This window comes from Nannospalax galili, unplaced genomic scaffold, assembly GCF_000622305.1.
Source record: "Nannospalax galili isolate Female #2095 unplaced genomic scaffold, S.galili_v1.0 scaffold335, whole genome shotgun sequence".
Lineage (NCBI taxonomy): Eukaryota > Metazoa > Chordata > Mammalia > Rodentia > Spalacidae > Nannospalax > Nannospalax galili.
This window is the reverse complement of record NW_008337842.1, coordinates 4,377,508-4,397,095: the sequence shown is the minus strand read 5'-3', so window position 1 is coordinate 4,397,095 and position 19,588 is coordinate 4,377,508. Positions and strand designations below refer to the sequence as shown.

The following is a 19,588-nucleotide window of genomic DNA, read 5'->3' as shown; positions in this document are numbered from 1 at the left end:
AGTAAGATTTTCAATCTATAAACAAACATGCTGCGGAGGCTGCATGTGACCCTTCAGTTTGCCTACAACAGCCAAACTGAAAACTTCTCTGCATTCTGGAACTTACCTTCAGATGCTTAAATTAATACCTGCTTTAAAATAATACTTCTGGGGCTGGAGAGATGGCTCAGCAGTTAAGAACACTGACTGTTCTTAGAGAAGACCCGGGTTCGAATCCCAGCACCCACATGGCAGCTAACAACTGGATCTGACGGCCTCTTCTGTCCTCTGCGGGCATTGCATGACAAGGGTGCACTTACCTGCGTGCAGGCATAACACTCATCCACATAAAATAAAAATTAAAAAAAATTTTTTTTAATTAAAATAATACTTCATTGTGCCTAAATGAATAAAAGGCGTGACAGCTGCAATGGTTAAGAAACAGCTGCTGGGCTGGAGGATAGCTCAGCAGTCAACAAAGCTTGGCACTAGTAAAACCCTGAGCTTTTGCAGCCCAAATTCAGAAATACATCAAATTAATTGAGCTATTAGCTTAATATTATTATACACATCTTACCTTTTTATTCAATTTAAGCCATGTAGAATAACCTTTGCTGTCTACATACTGCAGCCCAAAAAACCACACCTCACGTAAACCAACTGTCTTTACTACCTAAAAAATGGATAAACCAATTTAGTTCAACATTCACATTATAATTAGATGACACTGCACATTATACATCACAACTGTATAGGTATAAAAGACATCCCTTCACCACAGAAAAGATTTTCTTTTAGCATATTCTTTTTAATATATTCAAAGAACATTTCTTGAAACTTCAATGTGGGTTTTCCATACTCAATTCTATAATGTCACGTCAATCTTCTTTATTTTCTTCAGCTCACACCACAACCTCAAAAAATAAAAGAATAAGTCTAAAGAATAAAAAACAGCTGTCATAAGCCTACATTCCTATTTCAGTCTGTTCCTGCAGGCACCCCATCAGCATCCAGGGCAATGTGCACCTCTCTGGTGGACTCAGGGCTCCACCTTCACTGAGAAGAAGCAATTCTTGGAAATACCAGAAATTTCACCTTTCTACATCTTTTCTCAAGTTTTTACCTAGACTACTTCTTCTGCACCTTTATCACCTGTTGAATAATCTATTCTTAAAAGCTCGGCTCAACTAAAATCCTTTGGTGAATAAACCTTCTATCATAAAGATAAAATTCACCAGTTGTTGAGGTTCCATAATATTTTATCTGGATATTAGCATACTTTATCATCATTAGCTGGGTTATAGTGTCTTTCACCATATAGCATGTAAGGACAAAGATTATTATTTTAATCATCTTGATATCCATGTCTTTGACAGAATAAATAGTATAAACTAAAGTTCCCAGGGAAGAAAGCCACGGCTCTGTTGAAGATTCTACAAGACAGAGTGGAAGGTGGGAACTGCAGATCCATAGCCAAAATATCCTGGGTCAGGATGAGTCTGTCCAAGAGTCATTTATTCTGCACTTCTGTTTCTTACCTAACATCCTTTCAACTACCTGGTCAAAAAGCTTTGCAATAGAGTAGCTTGCTAGGAGCATAACTACAACAGAAGAATTTATAAATATTCAAAAACATGTTCATAAACAATAAAGCATAGATTTTAAGAGACTTGGGAAGAAGAAAGATAAAAAATACAAACATACAAACATTTTACTACTTCTTTCACCCTACAAAATCTTGTATACTCACTGAGTCCATGAATACATAAATACTCTATTTTAGTACCACAAGTAAAAACAATAAATTAAACACCCAGAGAGGGTTGGTCAATGGGTTCTACATTATAGTTAACTATACAGAAGTAAAAAGTCATCATTTGCTATGACATTGTAAGGTGAATAAAAACAATAGTGTACTATATAATTCAAAATGTTAGAAGAATTTTTAATATTTTCACCATAAAGACATAAATGACATGATTAACCTAACTTAAACATCACACACCATATGTATGTAGTGAGATACTAGATTATGTACAATTTCTATGCTTTTAAAAAGTTCACTTGGGGAGGGGTGTGCAAGAGCTACAGCATGCACATGGAGGACAGAGGACAACTTGCAGGAGTCAGTTCTCCCTTCCACCATGTGAGTCTCAGAGACCGAACTCAGGTCATCAGACTTGGCAGCCTGCACCTGCTGAGCATCTTGCTGCCCCCTTTATGCTTTAAGAATGTTTTTAAAAAATTCATTTATGTTCTATTTCCACAAAAGTAGAAATGAGAACATATAAATATCCCTATAGTTATTCAAACAGTCTGAAGAGGTACAGTCAAAATTTCTTTCTAAGTGCTACCTTGTTTGATTATCGATGAAGGTATAGGAATTAGTATCATGACATAATGATGTCATAAGTTGCATGCTTTGGGACTGAGAGATAGCTCAGTGGTTAAGAGTGCCTGCTGTGCACATGAGGACCTGAGTTTGTATTCCTGAACCCACGTAACAAATTGGATGTGTCCACTCACAATGGTAACCCCCGAGTTGAAGGGTGCAGACTAGAGGACTGCTGTGGATTACTGCCCACCAGCCTGACTCCAGGTTCAGTGACAGATCCTGATAGTGGCTCAGTGCCCCACCACTGGCCTCAGTGTGTGTACCCTCCCACAGACACACAGACACATGTGCATACGCCACATGTACAGTTTCACGTTTCATGGGGTTAAATGATACCTGATCAAAAAGTTGTTTGCCAGTTGTATTGGGCTGAATGGCAAATTCTAGCTCAGCATCCATAGTAGTTACTCTTACATTGATCTGTAATAAAACCAAAAGAGATAGTGATTAGGAAAGAGAATAATCTATTTACTAAGTAGTAAACATGACAAAATACTTTGATTTACAATAATTTTGTGGGCTAGGATGCTGGGGATCAAATTCAGGACTTTGTGTGTACCAGGCAAGGAAGCTGGGCTATATCCCCAGCCCTTTTTTGTTTTGTTTTGTTTTTTGTTTTTGAGATAAGGTCTTATGTTACTCAGGCTGGCCTGCTTGCAATGCTCCTGCCTCAGCACACTCCCCACTGCTGGATGACAGGCATACACACACACGCACAGTTCAATACGTTTTTTTATGGAGGTGGGGAGGTCACAATACAAGGAAATGAACAAAGGGCCTCAGCATGATCGGCGACTGCTCTATACAGATCTTCAGGCACCCCCACTAGCATCTGATTAAAAGTGATACAGCTTGATTTTCATTACCGAAAAACCTCAAAACATTTAAAAAAAAAAAAAAAAAAAAGCTTGTGAAGCTCTCATTTAAAGTAACTACTGGAGAGCTGGTGAGCTGGCTCACTGAGTAAGGTCAGGCACTTGCTGCCAAGCCTGACAACCTGAGTTCCAATGCCAGAACCCACATAATGGAAGAAGAGAAGCCACTTCCATAAGGACACAGGAATATCAAATAGAAAAAAAATTCAAACTGAAGAACTCCTGATTCTTTGAATGTCACCCAGATTTCTTCATTATAAAATGTATGCATGAAAATGCCATAAGGAAACCTGTTATTTGCATCATAATTAAATTTATTGACTGTCATCAAGAATACAAATGACAACAAATGCTGGTTAGGATGTGGGAGAAAAGTAATCCTTATTTACTGCTGGTGAGAATGTAAACTGGTGCAGTCACTGTTCCTCAAAAAACTTAGAATAGCATGTGATCCAGCCTCACTGCTCTACAGATACCTGAAGGGCGCTAAGCAAACAGAGATATTTGTACACCCATATCGCCTGCTGCACCATCACAATATCCAGGAAAAGGAACAAGTATAGGTATCTTTGAACAAATGGATAAAAATATGGTATACATAATGGAATTTTATGCAGTCATAAAGGAAAATTTAAATTGTATACGCAGGGAAATGAAGGCAACTGGAAATCATCATGCTGAACAAAATAAGCCAGATTCAAACACAAATATAATAAGTACATGTACGTGTATGTGTGTGTGGTGTCCTTATATCTATCTGATATAGTTATGTATGTGTGCGTAGGAAGGAGATTATGGAAGGAAGGGCTCTTAAGGGAGGTGGGAATGGGACAATGGAATCCATGTGGATAAGAAGAGGGGCCTAACTGAAGCAGGCAAGGGAACTAGCTAGAGGAGGAGGGACACAAGTGAGGACAGTAGGGAGAGGAAGGAATGAGAACTAAGTGTGACACGTGACACATAGGTTTAAAGGTGTCATGACAAAACTCCGTATTCTTTGGCTTGAGACAGGGTCTCCCTGTAGCTGGCGCTGGTCTAGAACTCACTGTGTAGACCAGGCTGGCCTAGATCTTACAGAAATCTGCCTTCCGCTGGCTCCCGAGTGCTGGCACACCACCATGCCCAGCAAAACTTAATTTTAAAACAAGCAAATGATTTCTCTGGTTGATTTCAAAACCGGTCAGAGTGATTTAAAATTGTGAAAGAAATCTGACACATGGGTCATCCATTCCTGAAGAGAAGGGGACAAGGAACTGTAACTAGCCTCTAGGAAGTATCGGTGGCCCTGGACCAACAGCCAGCAGAAATATGAGGACTGTGTCCTTTGGTAAAGAGTGGCTCATTCTGCACAGCAATGAACCATGTCTGTAACAATAAAGAACCTGGAAGAGGTCAACCTCTACATGAGAACAGGGCTGACAAGCATCTGCCTTTGAAGACCCCAAGCAGAGAACCAGTCCCACTGAGACATAGTAAATGGGTGTTATTTTCAGATACCAAAGTTGTAGTTAATTTGCTACAGAAAGATGGAAAACACATACCACACACTTTTGAAATCACTGTCTCACCTGTCTATTCACATCCGTCTTTTTCTTCTGTTATGCAGTTTTGTGGCTGCTTTTGCTTTTTTCCTTTCTATTATCTAGAAGGTCTTTATAACATTTGAGACACTAGTCTTAGAACTTGTGAGCCTATTGCCTCAGCTTAGCTGAGTATACCATGATGCCCAGCTCCCAGTACTAATTCCTTGTTAATTACTTGTTTCATTTAAAAATAAAGTGGGGGCTGAAGAGATGGCTCAGCAGTTAAGAGCACTGGCTGCAGAGGACCCAGATTTGAATCCCAGCACCCACATGGCAGCTAACAACTGTCTGAAATTCCACTTTCAAGGGATCCAATGCCGTGTTCTGGCCTCCACAGGTACTGCATGACACAGGTGCACTTACGTACGTGCAGGCATGACACGGGTGCACTTATGTACATGCAGGCCACACACTTATACACATGAAATAAAAATAAAGAAAATATTTTTTTTTAAATCTCCAGTTTGTGGCTTGTCATTCTACTTTCTGTATGGTGGCTTTATGAGAAACAGATATTCCTTATTTTAATGTTGAATTCATCAATTCTTTATATAAATATGAATTTTTTGCCATTTTTAAGAAATCCCTCCCTATTCTAGAGCCAGAAGATATTCTATATTTTGTCTATTATACATCTTAGAGGGTTGGTCATGTTTTGTTTTGGTTTATTTGTTTTGTTTTGTTTTGAGACAGGGTCTCACTATGCAGCTCTGGCTAGCCTGTAACTCACTATGTAGACCAGGCTGTGCTGGAAACTCAATAGAGAGAGATCTGCTCACCTCTGCCTCCTGAGTGCTGGAATTAAAGAAGTGCTCTACCACACCCAGCACTCTCAAAAGTTTCTTATAATTGGTCTTTGACAATTTTTGCTTATGACAAGACAGAAATTCTATTTCATTTCTAAGTTCCCATAAGGATAACACAGAAACTTTAGAATTCCAAATGTAACTAATAAAGTTAATTGACTCCCAAAAGAATGCTCTATCATAAATCAAGTGTCTATACAATGGTCAATTTAATGATTCACTGAGTACCTACTGTCTTAATTACTATAGCACACCTCCCCACATTCTTCACAACTTTTGTGGCTAATCTTGGTTCTTCATCTTTACACTTCCTCCATGTAAAATCGAATCCCATTGTGACTTAGCAATGCAACTTCATAAATTCCCCAGGCTTGGGGTTGAGCTGACCCCTTTCCATTTTTCTGTTCATCACTATAGCTCCCTCTACACAGACTTAGGGTTTTTTGCTTTTTTTTTTTTTTAATGTCTTTTTGGCAAGAGACTGTTTATAATTTTTTCCAAAAAAAAAATCATAATAATCATCTATTAAGATATTTTTCCCTTGATCACTATGTTTTTTGTGTTTCTTTTTTGGTTTTTGGTTTTTTTTTTATCAGCTACAGTAAAGACAGGTCCACATTTACTCACCTCGGCCACTCTAGCAACAAACCAACACAGATAATAAACACCTGAACACGCTGTATTCTGATAAAACTTTACTATCATCACTGAAATCTGAATTTCATGAGTTAAAAAAACTTCTTTTCAACCACTGAAAATGTAAAAATATCATTCTTAGCTGGTGGGCAGTAGAACAGGTAGTTAGTTGACTAGCATTTGGCTAGTGGACAACTAACTTGCAACATCAATGTAAATATTCTCAGTATTTTCAGTGTTTCTTTCTAGTTCCTAGCTTTTGGTTTCTTTTTTTCTATCTAAGGTTGAACAGAAGCAATGATGTACATAGCTCTAGCTCCTGACTGTAAAAAGAGTTTCCACCATTGACACATTTAGAACAGCTTTCACTGTAGGCTTTCTTCCTAGATCTAGCAAGAGAGTCAGTTTTTATTTCTGAGATCTTAAGTGGTTGTTCTGCTTCAGAAATTGTTCTAAATTTATGGTGATTTTTCTCTCCTACACTAATCACAAACATAGCAGATAATGCTGTTGTTTGACTACCAACAGCTATCAAAATTATAGCTGGGCATGGAGCTGCTGAGCTAGTGTCTCTTGAAACTAGTGACTCACTGGGAGAACATGGCATTAGGGATCTAGGCCATTCCTGCACCGGCATTAGCGATCTAGACCACTCCTTCACCTATCAGCATCATATAACAGCAGGCACGCTTCCCTATGCTCTGTCCGCTCTTCCCGCTGGCTGGAACAGCAATGCGACAACTTTAACTACAAGTAACAATGACTAGAGGCTAGCCTGGATGCTCTCAAACCTCTTGGGCTCAAGTTCTTGTTACACTCTTAAAAATCAAAAGCACTCAGGCTGGGTATGGTGGCACATGCCTTCAATCCCAACACTCAGCACTAGGGATGCAGAAGTAGGCAGATCTTTGTGAGTTCAAGGCCAGCCTGGTCTACAGAGTGAGATCCAGGCCAGCTGAGGCTACAAGAAGACCCTGTCTCAAAAAGACCAAAAAAAAAAAAAAAAAAAAAAAAAAATTCAAAAGCACTCAGAAAAGTTTTCATTTATGAGTTATATTTATCAAATTAGAAATTAAAGCTGACAAAAATTCTAAGACTTTAACTTAAAAGAAACCACTATCAGTTAATAAATAAGACTGTGAAAAATAAAAATGGAACTTAGACCTCTGAGGTAATAAAATTCCTATTATGAAATCAAGATTAACATTAAAAATAAGGGGGCTAGTCATGGAGCTGCACAACTTTAAATCCTGGCAATCAGGAGACAGGCAGGCAGATATCTGTGAATTCAAGGCCAGCCTGTTCTACATAGTGAGTTCTCTCTAGGCCAGGGCTACATAGTTGAGACCCTGCCTTAAATAATAACAATAATAATAATAATTACAGTTTACAGAAGTTATGACTTGATCAGGTCACATTATACTAAGTAGAAAACTGGGTCAGCAGAATCACTATAAAATATGGAAGTGAAACTGAATTCCTCTATGCTTTTGTGTTTTGAAAAGAGCATTCTTGTTATTAAGGCATGTGGGGAAAGAAACAGTGACAATATACTAACCTAAAAACTTTTGGCACTGTAAATCTGACAAAGAACCCAGGGTTAGAGAACTCTGGCCCTTGGGGTTAATATACTACTATTATTCTGCTAAATGGGCATAGCATCAAACTGCCCTCTAAATTCATATCCTTATACCTATAGATTAGTACAAATCTCAAACTTCATCACAGAAGTTTGTGCAGTGGACAGTGGTTAACACAGCAATTCACAACTGGTCAAAGTACAGAAAATAAGTGTCAGTGGAGTGCTCAGTCACAAAAGCTCAGGAGCCATTTTGGAAAAGGAAATGGAAACATTTTAAGAACCAGAGTTCAGGGAGGACCAGAGAAAAACAGCACCTTTTGGACATGACAAGGCTACTGTACTCGGGAACTCAAAGGAGCTCTGGTTGCCTACACAACACCTACACAAGATCAAGCCAACAAACATTCTATAAGGAGCATGGAGGAGCTCCTTACTGAGAAGCTATTGACAGCTGACAGCTTCTTGGGGAGGGACCATCCATTTTCTTTAAGGGTATGCCTCCTAGTATGTCTATCTCAACCCAGTGGACAGCCCTACACCCATGAGTATATGGGCAGGACAATCTGAACTCAGTAAGTTACTAAGAAAGTAAGAGGATACAAAGTTGGGAGGGGGAGTGGTTAAGAGTGGATCCTAGAAGAGTTCGAGAGAAGGAGTGGGGAGACGAATATGACCAAAATACATTGTACAAAATCCTAGAAGAATTAATAATATTATATCAAAAAAATACAAAAAGAATGCATCTGTGCATGTCTGTGTAAGTATGTGTACTACATGCATGCAGGTACACTTGGAGTACTAAAAAGTGTTAGATCCCTTGGAGCTAGGGTTACAGTCAGTTGTGAGCTGTCCAACATGGGTGCTGGGAACCAAAACCAGGTCCTCTGCAAAAGCAGTCAGTGCTCTTAACCACTGAGCCATCTCTGCCACTCCTAGCCTGCTGACACTGACAGTTACTCTACAGTGACTAATAACCAAAGTTTTCTTTAAAAATATAATTGGACCAGGCATAGTGGCACACACTTGTAATAACTTTTTAAAAAGTTTTTGCTTTTGCCTGGCATGGTGGTGCACGCCTTTAATCCCAGCACTTGGGAGGCAGAGGCAGGCAGATCTCTGTAAACTCAAGGCCAGCCTGGTCTACATGATGAGTTCCAGGTCAGCTAGGGCTACAGGGAGACCCTATCTCAAAAAAAATAAAAACAGCAAAAAAGATTACTTTTTAAAATTATGTGTATGTGTGAGGGTCTATGTGTGGGGGTATCTGCATGTGAATGCCAGCACCCACAGCAGATCCCCCTGGAGCTAGAGTTATAGGAGACTGTTAGCTGCCTCACATGGGTGCTGGAAATCAAACTCATGTCCTCTGCAAATCAGTTTGTTCTTTTAACTGCTGAACGAAGGCTCCAGTCCACCTGTAGTATCTTAATCCCAGCACTGAGGAAGCTAAGGGAGGAGGATTATGAATTCAAGGCCAGCTTGCGATATACACAATTAACCAAAAGAAACACTGACGAAAATACTCGTTTCATTAGGTGAAGAAAAAGAATGAATCTTAGTCAGGAAGCAGTATGTAATTCTACAAGAAAATGACACAGGAATACAGATCTAAGGTATCACCAGCATCTGTGCAGAGCTGGAATTCTGGGAAAATGCACAGGCATGAGTCCTCTAGACCTCTCACTCTTCTCTCCAAACAGTAAGTTACATTTACTGGGCACTGAATGTATATCAGATTCATATAAAATCTTTACCACGCTCCCTGAGGAAATTAAATAATCATATCCCCATTTTATATAAAGGGAATTGAGAGCAAAATAGACTAACAAAACTTCCCCCAGATTAAATAGGAGAACCAGAATAAAAATAAAGACAGTTTGATCTCAGAATTCATGAATTTCAGGCTTAACTACAACCCATGACTATTCTCCACACACATAAAACTAAGTAGTATGAAAAGTAGCGAAGTACACTTACTGGTTTAGGCATTTTCCTTTTCTTTTTTGTTACCTTCTTTAAGAATTCTTCACTTCTATAAACTGTTCTCACCTATTAAAGAAAAAGAAAGCATAATTTATTACCTTTTATTTAAGGATTTTAGCAATACATGCAGAGATCAAGATAAAAAGGGTTAAAGGCGACAACACCATGTTCTCTCGATGCCTTTTACTAGCACTTTACATTCCCTCAAAAGCTTAATACACAGAACTGAAAACACCACACATCTCGACTAACACAGCATACAGTATGCTGATCTACTACAGCTTTTAGTTACAGGGAGCACAGCAGGAAAGCGTGACTGCTAAGGAGCCAGAGGCTGACTGCTCTACAGGTTCCTCCACGTACCTGCCTCGTAGGAAAGGGACAGCAAAAGTGAAGGGTAGATTCCAGTGCTAAGACCCAAGGATGCTTCCAACCTTTATTCTGTACTGTCAAACATGACAAGGAATCCTGATCAATGTGATCTGCAAAAAGATTTGCTGAAGTTAGTTTTACTTCCTGAAATTGGAAAATCTGAGAAAAATATACAGTAGCTTATTCACCTGAGGTATGTAAGGCAGTTCTGCACAATAACACATGTGCTTGGCTCACCAGCAAGCCTAATGGCCTCCACTGAAATTGAGAACTGTCTTGAAGACCAACGTTAAACCATATCTTCTCCCACTAAGGCAACAAATTTTAATAAGGACAGACCATCATGTTGTCTTAGGGTAAACAGTCTCACTAAAAAAGATAGAACACAATTGAGTTTGTCCTGACACATCTACCAAAAGATCTAAAATCCTTAATCATTATTAGCTATGGAGGAAAAAGAAAGTAATCCAATTTAAGTGTTGTATTAGCTACATTAAAAATAAGCAAGGCTTAATAGAAGGTTCAGTGGTTAATAGCACTGGTGCTCTTGCAGAGGACCTGGGTTTGATTCCCAACACCCACATGGCAGCTAACAACCATCCTAATTCCAGTTCCAGGGGATCCGATGCCCTCTTCTGACCTATGACCTATGTAGGCAATGTACAACATGGGTGCACTTTCATACATGTAAGCAATACTCATACACTTAAAATAAAAAATAAAAAATTAAGCTTACCTAGATAGTAAGCTAGATAACCTAGATAACAGCTCTGCCAAGATATTAGTAGCATCAGCTAAATTAATACACACTACAATAAGGTCATCTCTATAAATTTTATTCAAGCACATAATAAACCTCTCTATACAGATAACTTCCTCCAGAGTTTTGTGAATTTTGAATTTTATTTTAATCTGAATAACTGGGCAATAGCCTTCAGCTAGAAGCTAAATCCTTCATCTCTCAACTTTTCTAGCCTATTTCCAATCTAACTTCCCTACTTTTACGACCTGACAGACCAACTTTTCTACATCACTTTCCATCACTTTCCCCTAGTTCAGATCCTATCATGAATCAGTTCGCATGCTTGTTTGTGCGTCAAGGGATTTACCCACAGTCCCACATTATCTCAAGTCACAACTATACATATTTGAACTAGTGGTCTGTAAAAATTTTGTACTATGGTGATTTGTAACACTATCTACACTGTAACTGTTGGATAATTTTAGATTGTGTGTGTGTGTGTGTGTGTGTGTGTGTGTGTGTGTATGTGTCTAAGACAGAGAGATTTGCCTGCATGTATGCATGTGCACCGTGTGTATGCCTAGTTCCCCAAGAAGAGGCGTCCTCAAATCCCCTGGAACTGGAGCTGCAGATGGTTGTGACCTGCCATGTGAGTACTGCGAACTGAACCGTCATCCTCTGCAAGAGCAGCAATCAAATCTGTTCTAGATGTCTTTACCAATTTCTCATGATTACCCTGTGAGCTTTCCAAACCTGAACTAAAGGGGTTTTGGTTTCAAGTTGATACACCTTCCTTAAACAGAACTCTCATGTTCAAAATGAAGGTAGAAAAGCTTCCTAAAACACAACTGTTTCCCTTTATCTTAAGGGGGAAATAAAGCTTGCCTTACATTCAAAGGCACACCATTTTCTAATTTTTTAATTACTTCAGTGGCTTAGGGTTTTTATTTACTGTTATTTTGGATTTTTGGTTTTTTGAGATAGGTTCTCACATTTTGCCCAAGATGGCCTGGAACTCATTATACAGCCTGGGCTGGCTTCAAATTCTCCATGATCCTCCTGCCTCAGGCAAGCCATGCGCCTGATTACAACTTCAGAATCTGTATCTATGTCTCTTACTGTTCAGCTTCTGACCATGATTTATAATCACCAAATGCTTTACGTTACTGTTTTTCCACTTTAGATTTTCTTTTTAAAAATAACATTTTTTTATGTGCATGAGTGTCTTGACTGCATGTATGTAGTACACTATGTGCATTCTGTGCCTGCAGAGATCAAATGGTGGCATCGGGTACCCTGGAACTGGAGTCACAGATGGCTGTTAGCTACCACGTGGGTGCTGAGAACTGAACCCAGGTCCACTGCAAGAGCAGTCAAGTGTTCTTTTTACTTTATTTTTTAAATATTTTATTACTTTTTATTTTATGTGTATGAGTGTACTGCCTGCATGTGTATAAGTGCATCCATCTCCTGCAATGCCTGTAGAGGTCAGAAGAGGGAATCAGATTCCCCTGGAACTGGAGTTACAGAGGGTTGTGAGTCACCATGTGGGTGCTGGGAACCCCACACCTGGGTCCTCTGCCAAGAGCAGCCAATGCTGTTCCAGCCCCAATTTTAAATTTTCAAATGTAAGAAGAGTTTTATGTCTATAGGTGAAATGCTAATTTTTAAATTCTTTCTGCATTTGAGTACCTCCTCTATTTACTACAAGGTCAGTTTGTGACTCTTACAGATATTATCAAAAATACTGTATAAAATGCATTGCATTGGGTAAAACGGATATAGTCAAACCAAGTTTTTAATTTTTTTAATAATCTTTCATTTTACTCATTTTAGCCTACTCAACCAATTTGACAGAAATATATTAAGCTTTCCCAAATGACTCCTTATAAAATGCTAACTTTCATTTCTACAGTTTTAGGCTATTACTGAGTAAGCATAGGTTCAGAACTCTTCCATCTTCATGAAGAGTTTGCCCCTTCAGTAGCTGTTGAATTAACATAGAACTCAGTGGACATGACCCACTCATGGAGCTACTACTACTTTTTATCCTGGCACTTGTGATGAGCAGTCAGTTGTCAATCTAACTCATTCCTTTGCGCTAATCTGTCTTTATTTCGTTTATTTTGTTCAAGATTTGGTAAGCTTCCTTATTCTTTAGATTCAGGCTTTTCTTGAATTCTAGAAATCTATTACTCATTGCCTTGGTCCTTGTTCTTTTTACTCAGCAATTCTTTTTGGACTTCCTCTGGATATTTTCTTCTCTAACCTTGGCCTACTTTTTCCTATTTTTCTTATCTTTCACTATAATCAGATTTCTGCAGTTGTGTGTGTGTGTTGAGGCAAGGTCTCCAACAGTAGCTCTGGCTAGCATAGGACTTACTATGTAGCCCAAACTTACAAACCTAGGATAGTCCTCCAAACTCAACCTCCAGAATACAAGGACCACAAGCATGAGCTACCATGCCGCCTGCTTCTCCGGTTTGTTTTTTAGGAGTGTGTGTGTGTGTGTGTGTGTGTGTGTGTGTATGAGAGAGAGAGAGAGAGAGAGAGAGAGAGAGAGAGAGAGAGAGAGCACAGAGAGAGAGAGAGAGAGAGAGAGAGAGAGAGAGAGCCCACAGAGGCCAGAAGAGGGTGTCAGAGCTCCTGGAGTTGGAATTATAGGTGATCGTGAGCTACCCAACATTGGAAGAGGATGAAGTGTGCCTAATCACTAACCCATCTCTCCAGCCCCATTCTCCAGCAAGTGTTAAGTCTACTTTACTTATCCATGGTTTAAAATTTCAGTAATGATTTTTATTTCTAGAAAATCTTTTGTGACTGAAAAAAGTTTTGTTTTTAATATTGCCATGCTATGTTATACTTATAATCATTTTATTCCTGTAATATTTATGTCTCTTTTAAGATTATTCCATTTTCAGTTCATCTGGGCTTGCTTTTCACACAATCATTTTAGAAGGTTCATGTTCCTAACCCGCCCTCCAATGTGGGAATCTTGCAAGAACTGCACCATATTACATGTCACTGTGGAGGCACTTCAGGCCTGCCCCTACCAGGTACTAAGAATACTCTTTATGACCAATTTTCACACTATTTTCTTGGTTTAGTGTTCCCTTACCATATCACATCAGTCCATAACACAAAGTCCTTTGAGCTGAGCACATACTACAGTGAGTTTCCACATCTACTACAATACACCACATTCCATAACTAATAACACTCAATTTTCAGAAAAGATAAAAATAAAAAACAATATGCATATTGGTACAACTAGGAAGATTCCAATTATAGTGCAATTTATACATGCATATGCATCTTGGAAGGTAAGCCATCCCTGCTAGCTTCTTAAATGGGCTCTAGAAAGAAGGTTGCCAACATATCACAAAAACTAACCAGCTTTTTGGAATGGGAAATTCTGCTTCCAAACTAAAACCCCAAACAATAAATATAAAAGCAAGAACTCTCTATCACGGCGTTCTCAGCAGCACTCTTTACAACAGCCAACTTAAAATCACAAGTACAGTTGAAACACGACAGTGCAGCCTGAGGTCACTTCAGGGTTTGTTGCTGGGAAGGGTATTCTGTTTGTGTACATTTGGTCACACTGTGTCAACATTTATGTGAGGTTAGGTAGAGAGGCAGAACATCTACCTAGCCACGCATTACAACTATGTAAAAATACAGGTCTGTTACAACAGATATTTAGATATACAAATCAGCATTTAGTATGAATCAAGGTAATAGTCTCTAATTTTAAAAGTCAGATATGAAACTTTCAAAACTATATTTCACTAACCTATTTAGAGATTAGTTTATTATCTTATGTAATATGGTATCGGTATGCATTCTACCTTAAGATTTCTAGAACAAAACTATCAGTGGAATTAAATGTAAGTTGTAGCCAATTCTCAATTACTGAAAAATGTTTATATCAAAACATTATTTAACATCAATGGCAGAGTCTAGTTTCTCTTGGCTTGTATATTTTAAATGAAACTTATCTGTTAGTAGCAGAACAGATAACAATTAATGAAAAGTTAAGAAACCCAGTTACATTTCCTAGGATCCCACTTCTAACATGAAACTGGGTCTTTTCTCTAAATACGTAGTTATCAAACATAAGTATTTGCATACCAAGCATTTGTGTATTTACCCTTTTCTCTCATGTAATATTTAGAAAAAAAATACTCTCTTCTCCCTTTTTAGTTTTCTAAAATCTCATTTGCAGGCTTACTACCTTAATTTTCCCCACTCCAGCTTCTCCCCACTCCCACACTATTTAAAGTCCTGCCCTCCTCTTTTCCAGACTTCCTCAGAAGCAGTGAAGCACAATTACAGCAGCACCTAAGGAGCATCTGGAGAGATGTGCCACAGCTCCCCCAGCACCAGAATCTGCCCATGAGAATATGGACTCTAACACAGTGCTAGGAACTAAAGACAAAACATTCAGAAAAAGCATTCTGTTCTTGAACTCTGAAGGTGACTTAACACAGGCTCCTCTCTACCGCAGCAGCACAACCGACCACCCGTGAGTCAGTCCGCTAGTGCCTTACACTGAAGCTTGACAACTAATCCCACAATGCCTAATATTACTTCCAAGTGATTCTTTCCCCAAGGCTAACTGTAATGGTGTTCGGCCTTTGGGGATTCAAACTGTCTTGGAACACAATCATCTCTACATAAAATTCCAAAAGAACTCCTCTGTCAATTCACTGGACAGCCAGCAAGCAGCACAACCAAGGCAGCAGAAAGAGAACTAAAAAGGTAACTGGCATCAGCGCAATAATGGCCCTGACAAGTAAGTTCTCAATTATTTTTTTCCTGCACGGGACATCCTGGGGGAACCTAGGAACCTTTTCCTAGAAAAGTATATTTAAACTCATAAAATGAATGCACAAAATTTGCAAAATTACAAGAAACTAGTTACAATGGAATTATTAAAATATAAACAGCACTAATTTACGCTACAGCAATACACACACTTCTTCACCGATGCGGATTTAATGGCTAACTTGCATGTAATGTCTGTAAGTGCCGTCTTGAGACAAGGTGCACGGTCTCTGGTCCTGGCACCTCGTAATGGAAGATGTGGGAATGAAGATAGACCCTCAGGTTTAAAACCTCGAAAGTACAAAAAACTGTTCCTTATAATCTAGTTATGTTAATAGTGTATTCACAGTGCAATAATGGTTTTTGTTTGTTTTTTGAGACAGGGTCTTCCTGTAGCCCCAGCTGACCTAGAACTCAACATGTAGACCAGGCTGGCTGGCCTTGATCTCACAGATATCCTGCCTCTGCCTCCACCTCCCCTAATGCTGGGATTAAAGGTGTGCGTCACCATATCCAACTCAATACTGTCTTTTTAAAACCTATAAAATGATTCCCAAGTGAAGTACCAAGGACACGACTTTTTAGCATTTTCAGAATGTCTACTTTAAACACACTTTCAGACACTGCCTAATTTTTATAAGCACCAGCTTCCTCCTGCCCTACTTCCACATTCCAATCCCTATACTTCCAATAAAGAAATGAAAATTCAGGTAAAAAAGTGACTTGCCCAGAGTCCTGGGACTAGTTAACAGAGTCCTTTTAATTCTACCTGAGCTGGCCTGACCATCCTATTCTGTTCTGCTCATTGTATTTGAGACAAGCTGGTCCCTGACCATCCACAGGAGTTTTTAAAAAGCAGGCTGTAAGTTTTCTCTTCTGCCATTATCGAGTTGAAAGACAAACTCTTGAAAATACTGCAACTAGTATGATCACTTCTGTAGCTGGACTTCCTGTAAGGGCTATGATGCAAACCTAAAGATATTAAGCACTTGTTCATATAGAAATGATCTGTTTTAAAGATATTTTCCAAAAAATATTCTCAAATTTGAGAAAATGCAAATGCAAATCTATGTAGAGCAGAAATAGTAACATTTTACACTGAATTTAGTCTCTCTTCTAAAGTTTCGTAAATCTATTAAGGTGTGCAGAAAGGCAACAGTTACATTATCATTTGTAAACATTCATTTTATGTGCTAAATGGTAAAAACTACCTCCAGTCCAACTTCTTCACTTTACATTTAGGAAAACATTTTTTAAAAACCATATAGTAAACACTTAAGAAATGCTGGTTCACTAAGTCACCAATGTAGCAGGAAAGAACCAAAGACTCACAATGAACTGAGAAGTCTTCACCAACTGTCTCTTTTATGTGCTTTGAGACACTCATAAGGCAGTAGTTGAGCACTCAAAACACCACGCATGCCTTTCTTAAAGAGCTTTGAAATGAGGCATTTCTTCTGCGGTCAATAAGGACATATGGCAGCTCTCCCCACTACCATAAAAACCATTAAGCATCTAATTTTCTGATATTCAACCCCCTTTTGAGAAACTCTAATGGTGCCTGACTTACAGTTAGTGCTCAAATGCTTGTTTCTTCTGATAAGGAGTCAGGTTTACATATAATACTCATTTTAATTTTTCTGGTGGTTATTGTCAAGGACAATATTTTCTCATTTTAGTGTTACAAAACGACCAAGCTAGTAATAAGAGACAGCAAACATGAACACTGTAATAAGTTCACTGTAACTATGTCTCCTGAATTCACGTCTCTATCTCTCACCAAAACTGTTTCAGTAATTTCATTTAATTCAAGAATCAAAGTAAATAAAGTTAAAAGCCAGATAATCTGACAGGCTTAATAATGACTATAATTATCATGCTGAGCGTTTATTAGGTGCAAGTAGTAAGCCTTCTGTTTAAGGTGCACCTCTGCTTAAAACCAAACTAAGTTTGAATGGTTTTTTTCTAAGCCTAAAAATTAAGAACAGTTTAAGTATCAAGAGTCCACATGACAACAAAGTTTAGTTCATCTCACACATACAGGGGTATGTAACACTTTGACATTTCAGCACGGCCTTGTCTACAAACGTGTCATGCTACACATAGCTATCCCGGGAGGCATAGAGCCCACCGCCCACAGCCCATAGGCCACAGGTTGTACACACCTGGAAGGAATCTAGTGTTAATTAGTCACAGCTGAGATTCCCTATGTCCTCACTCTTCCTTTTATAAAGGGAGAACTTTTTAAGGAAAAATACACCTACTCTGGTTATCTTATTCAAAAACTACTAGTTTACAGAAACAAGGAGATTTAAAATTCTTTAAAAGTAGAAAGCAAGAGCTATCCAGAATTAACATCACAGAGATTCTCAGAACTATATACACTGAATATTAATTCCAGATGAAACTGGGCATGGTGGTATATGCTTTTTATCCTGGGACTCAGGAGGCAGAGGCAGGCAGACTTCTATGAGATGGAGGCCAGCCTGGTCTACATAGGGAATTCCAGGCCAACTGAGGCTACAGGGAGACCCTGTCTCAAAAACAAACAAATCAAAACAAAACAAAACTAAAATAATACCAGATGATATACATCACAATAGCACTTAACATACTTTAAGGACATTCAATATGGCACAACGGTCTTTTCCTCTATAGTCTCAACTCCTTTTATCTTTGATAACCTTTCAAGTCTAAAATGCAAGATGTGGCACATGGTAACGACTGCCCAACTGTATGACTGACACCTTAAAACAGAGGTCAGCAAACTTTTTCTGTAAAGAGGCAGGTAAATAAACATTGTAGGTTTTTAAAGGCATATACTCTGTTGCAATCGCTCTCTGCAACTAAGTAAACGGATTACAATGTATTCAAATAAAACTTTATTTGCAAAAACAGGCAGTAAATTAACTTATTTTTAGCCTAACTTTCTCATTTCTTCATTCTGTAACAGTGGACTCCAGTTTCAGCTTCCTGGAAAAAAGAAGGGCCTCCCACACACTAGCTATGTAGACCAAGCTGGCCTTGAACTCACAAGCAATTCACCAGCCACTGCCTCCCAAGTCCTGGGATCAAAGGCATGCACCACCATGCCCCTCTAACTTCAACATTTAAAAAATTAAAAGGAACATTTAAGGTCCTGAAAGCCAGTAAGGATTATCTAAAACTTAGGAAAACCTTTAATATCAATTACTGACACTGAAATTACTAATAAATTGTATAATCTTACAGAAAATAATAATGTAGTACCCTTTCTTTGGATCTAAAACATCTACTTCCCACTTCCCACCCTTCCAATGGGGACTGGACCATTAGGACTCTACCAGCTCTTTCTCTTTATTTTTTAAGAGAGGGTCTCTTACAAAGTTGTCCAGGCTGGCCTTGAGCTTACAATCCTCTGCCTCAGCCTGCAGAGCAGCTAGGATTTCAAACTTGCACCACCGGGCCCAGCTTAAAACATGCTTTCAACATGATGGGGCTTCTTGTTGCTGTTTTAATCTTAAATTAAGGTTAGGTTATTTCTTAAAAAAAAAAAAAAACAAAACTCAAAAATATCTCATTTTGTCAGCCATATGGTCTCTGCCATCATAGCTCAAAGGCAGCAACAGATAATATGTAAACAATGTATGTGTTCCAATAAAGCTTTATTTACAAAAAAAGCAAGAAAGTTGGATTTGGTCCACTGGTCCTAATTAACTGACTAGTGTTCGAAATGTTAGCAGATAGATAATGATTCCAAATTAGCTTCACTACTTTATTATTTCCAATGTATATAAATCAGAGAAAAGTAAGCAGCACTTTTTGG

General features: G+C 38.6%; 1 protein-coding gene across 4 annotated transcripts in view; it reads right to left on the bottom strand.

Annotated features, from left to right (window-relative positions):
• Positions 1 to 19,588, bottom strand: part of Rdx (radixin) — a 90,548-nt gene that overhangs the window by 66,605 nt on the left and 4,355 nt on the right. For 3 of the 4 annotated variants that reach the window (XM_029563411.1, XM_029563413.1, XM_008832812.2), the window contains exons 2-5: positions 10,203 to 10,321; positions 9,834 to 9,905; positions 2,711 to 2,794; positions 557 to 652 (exon numbers count right to left, since the gene is read on the bottom strand). In XM_029563411.1, coding sequence (XP_029419271.1) covers positions 557 to 652; positions 2,711 to 2,794; positions 9,834 to 9,845 — 192 coding nt within the window. In that variant the 5' untranslated portion in view covers positions 9,846 to 9,905; positions 10,203 to 10,321. Of the gene's footprint in view, positions 1 to 556; positions 653 to 2,710; positions 2,795 to 9,833; positions 9,906 to 10,202; positions 10,322 to 10,399; positions 10,534 to 19,588 lie in introns of those variants that run through there. The other variant, XM_029563412.1, reaches the window with a different exon arrangement.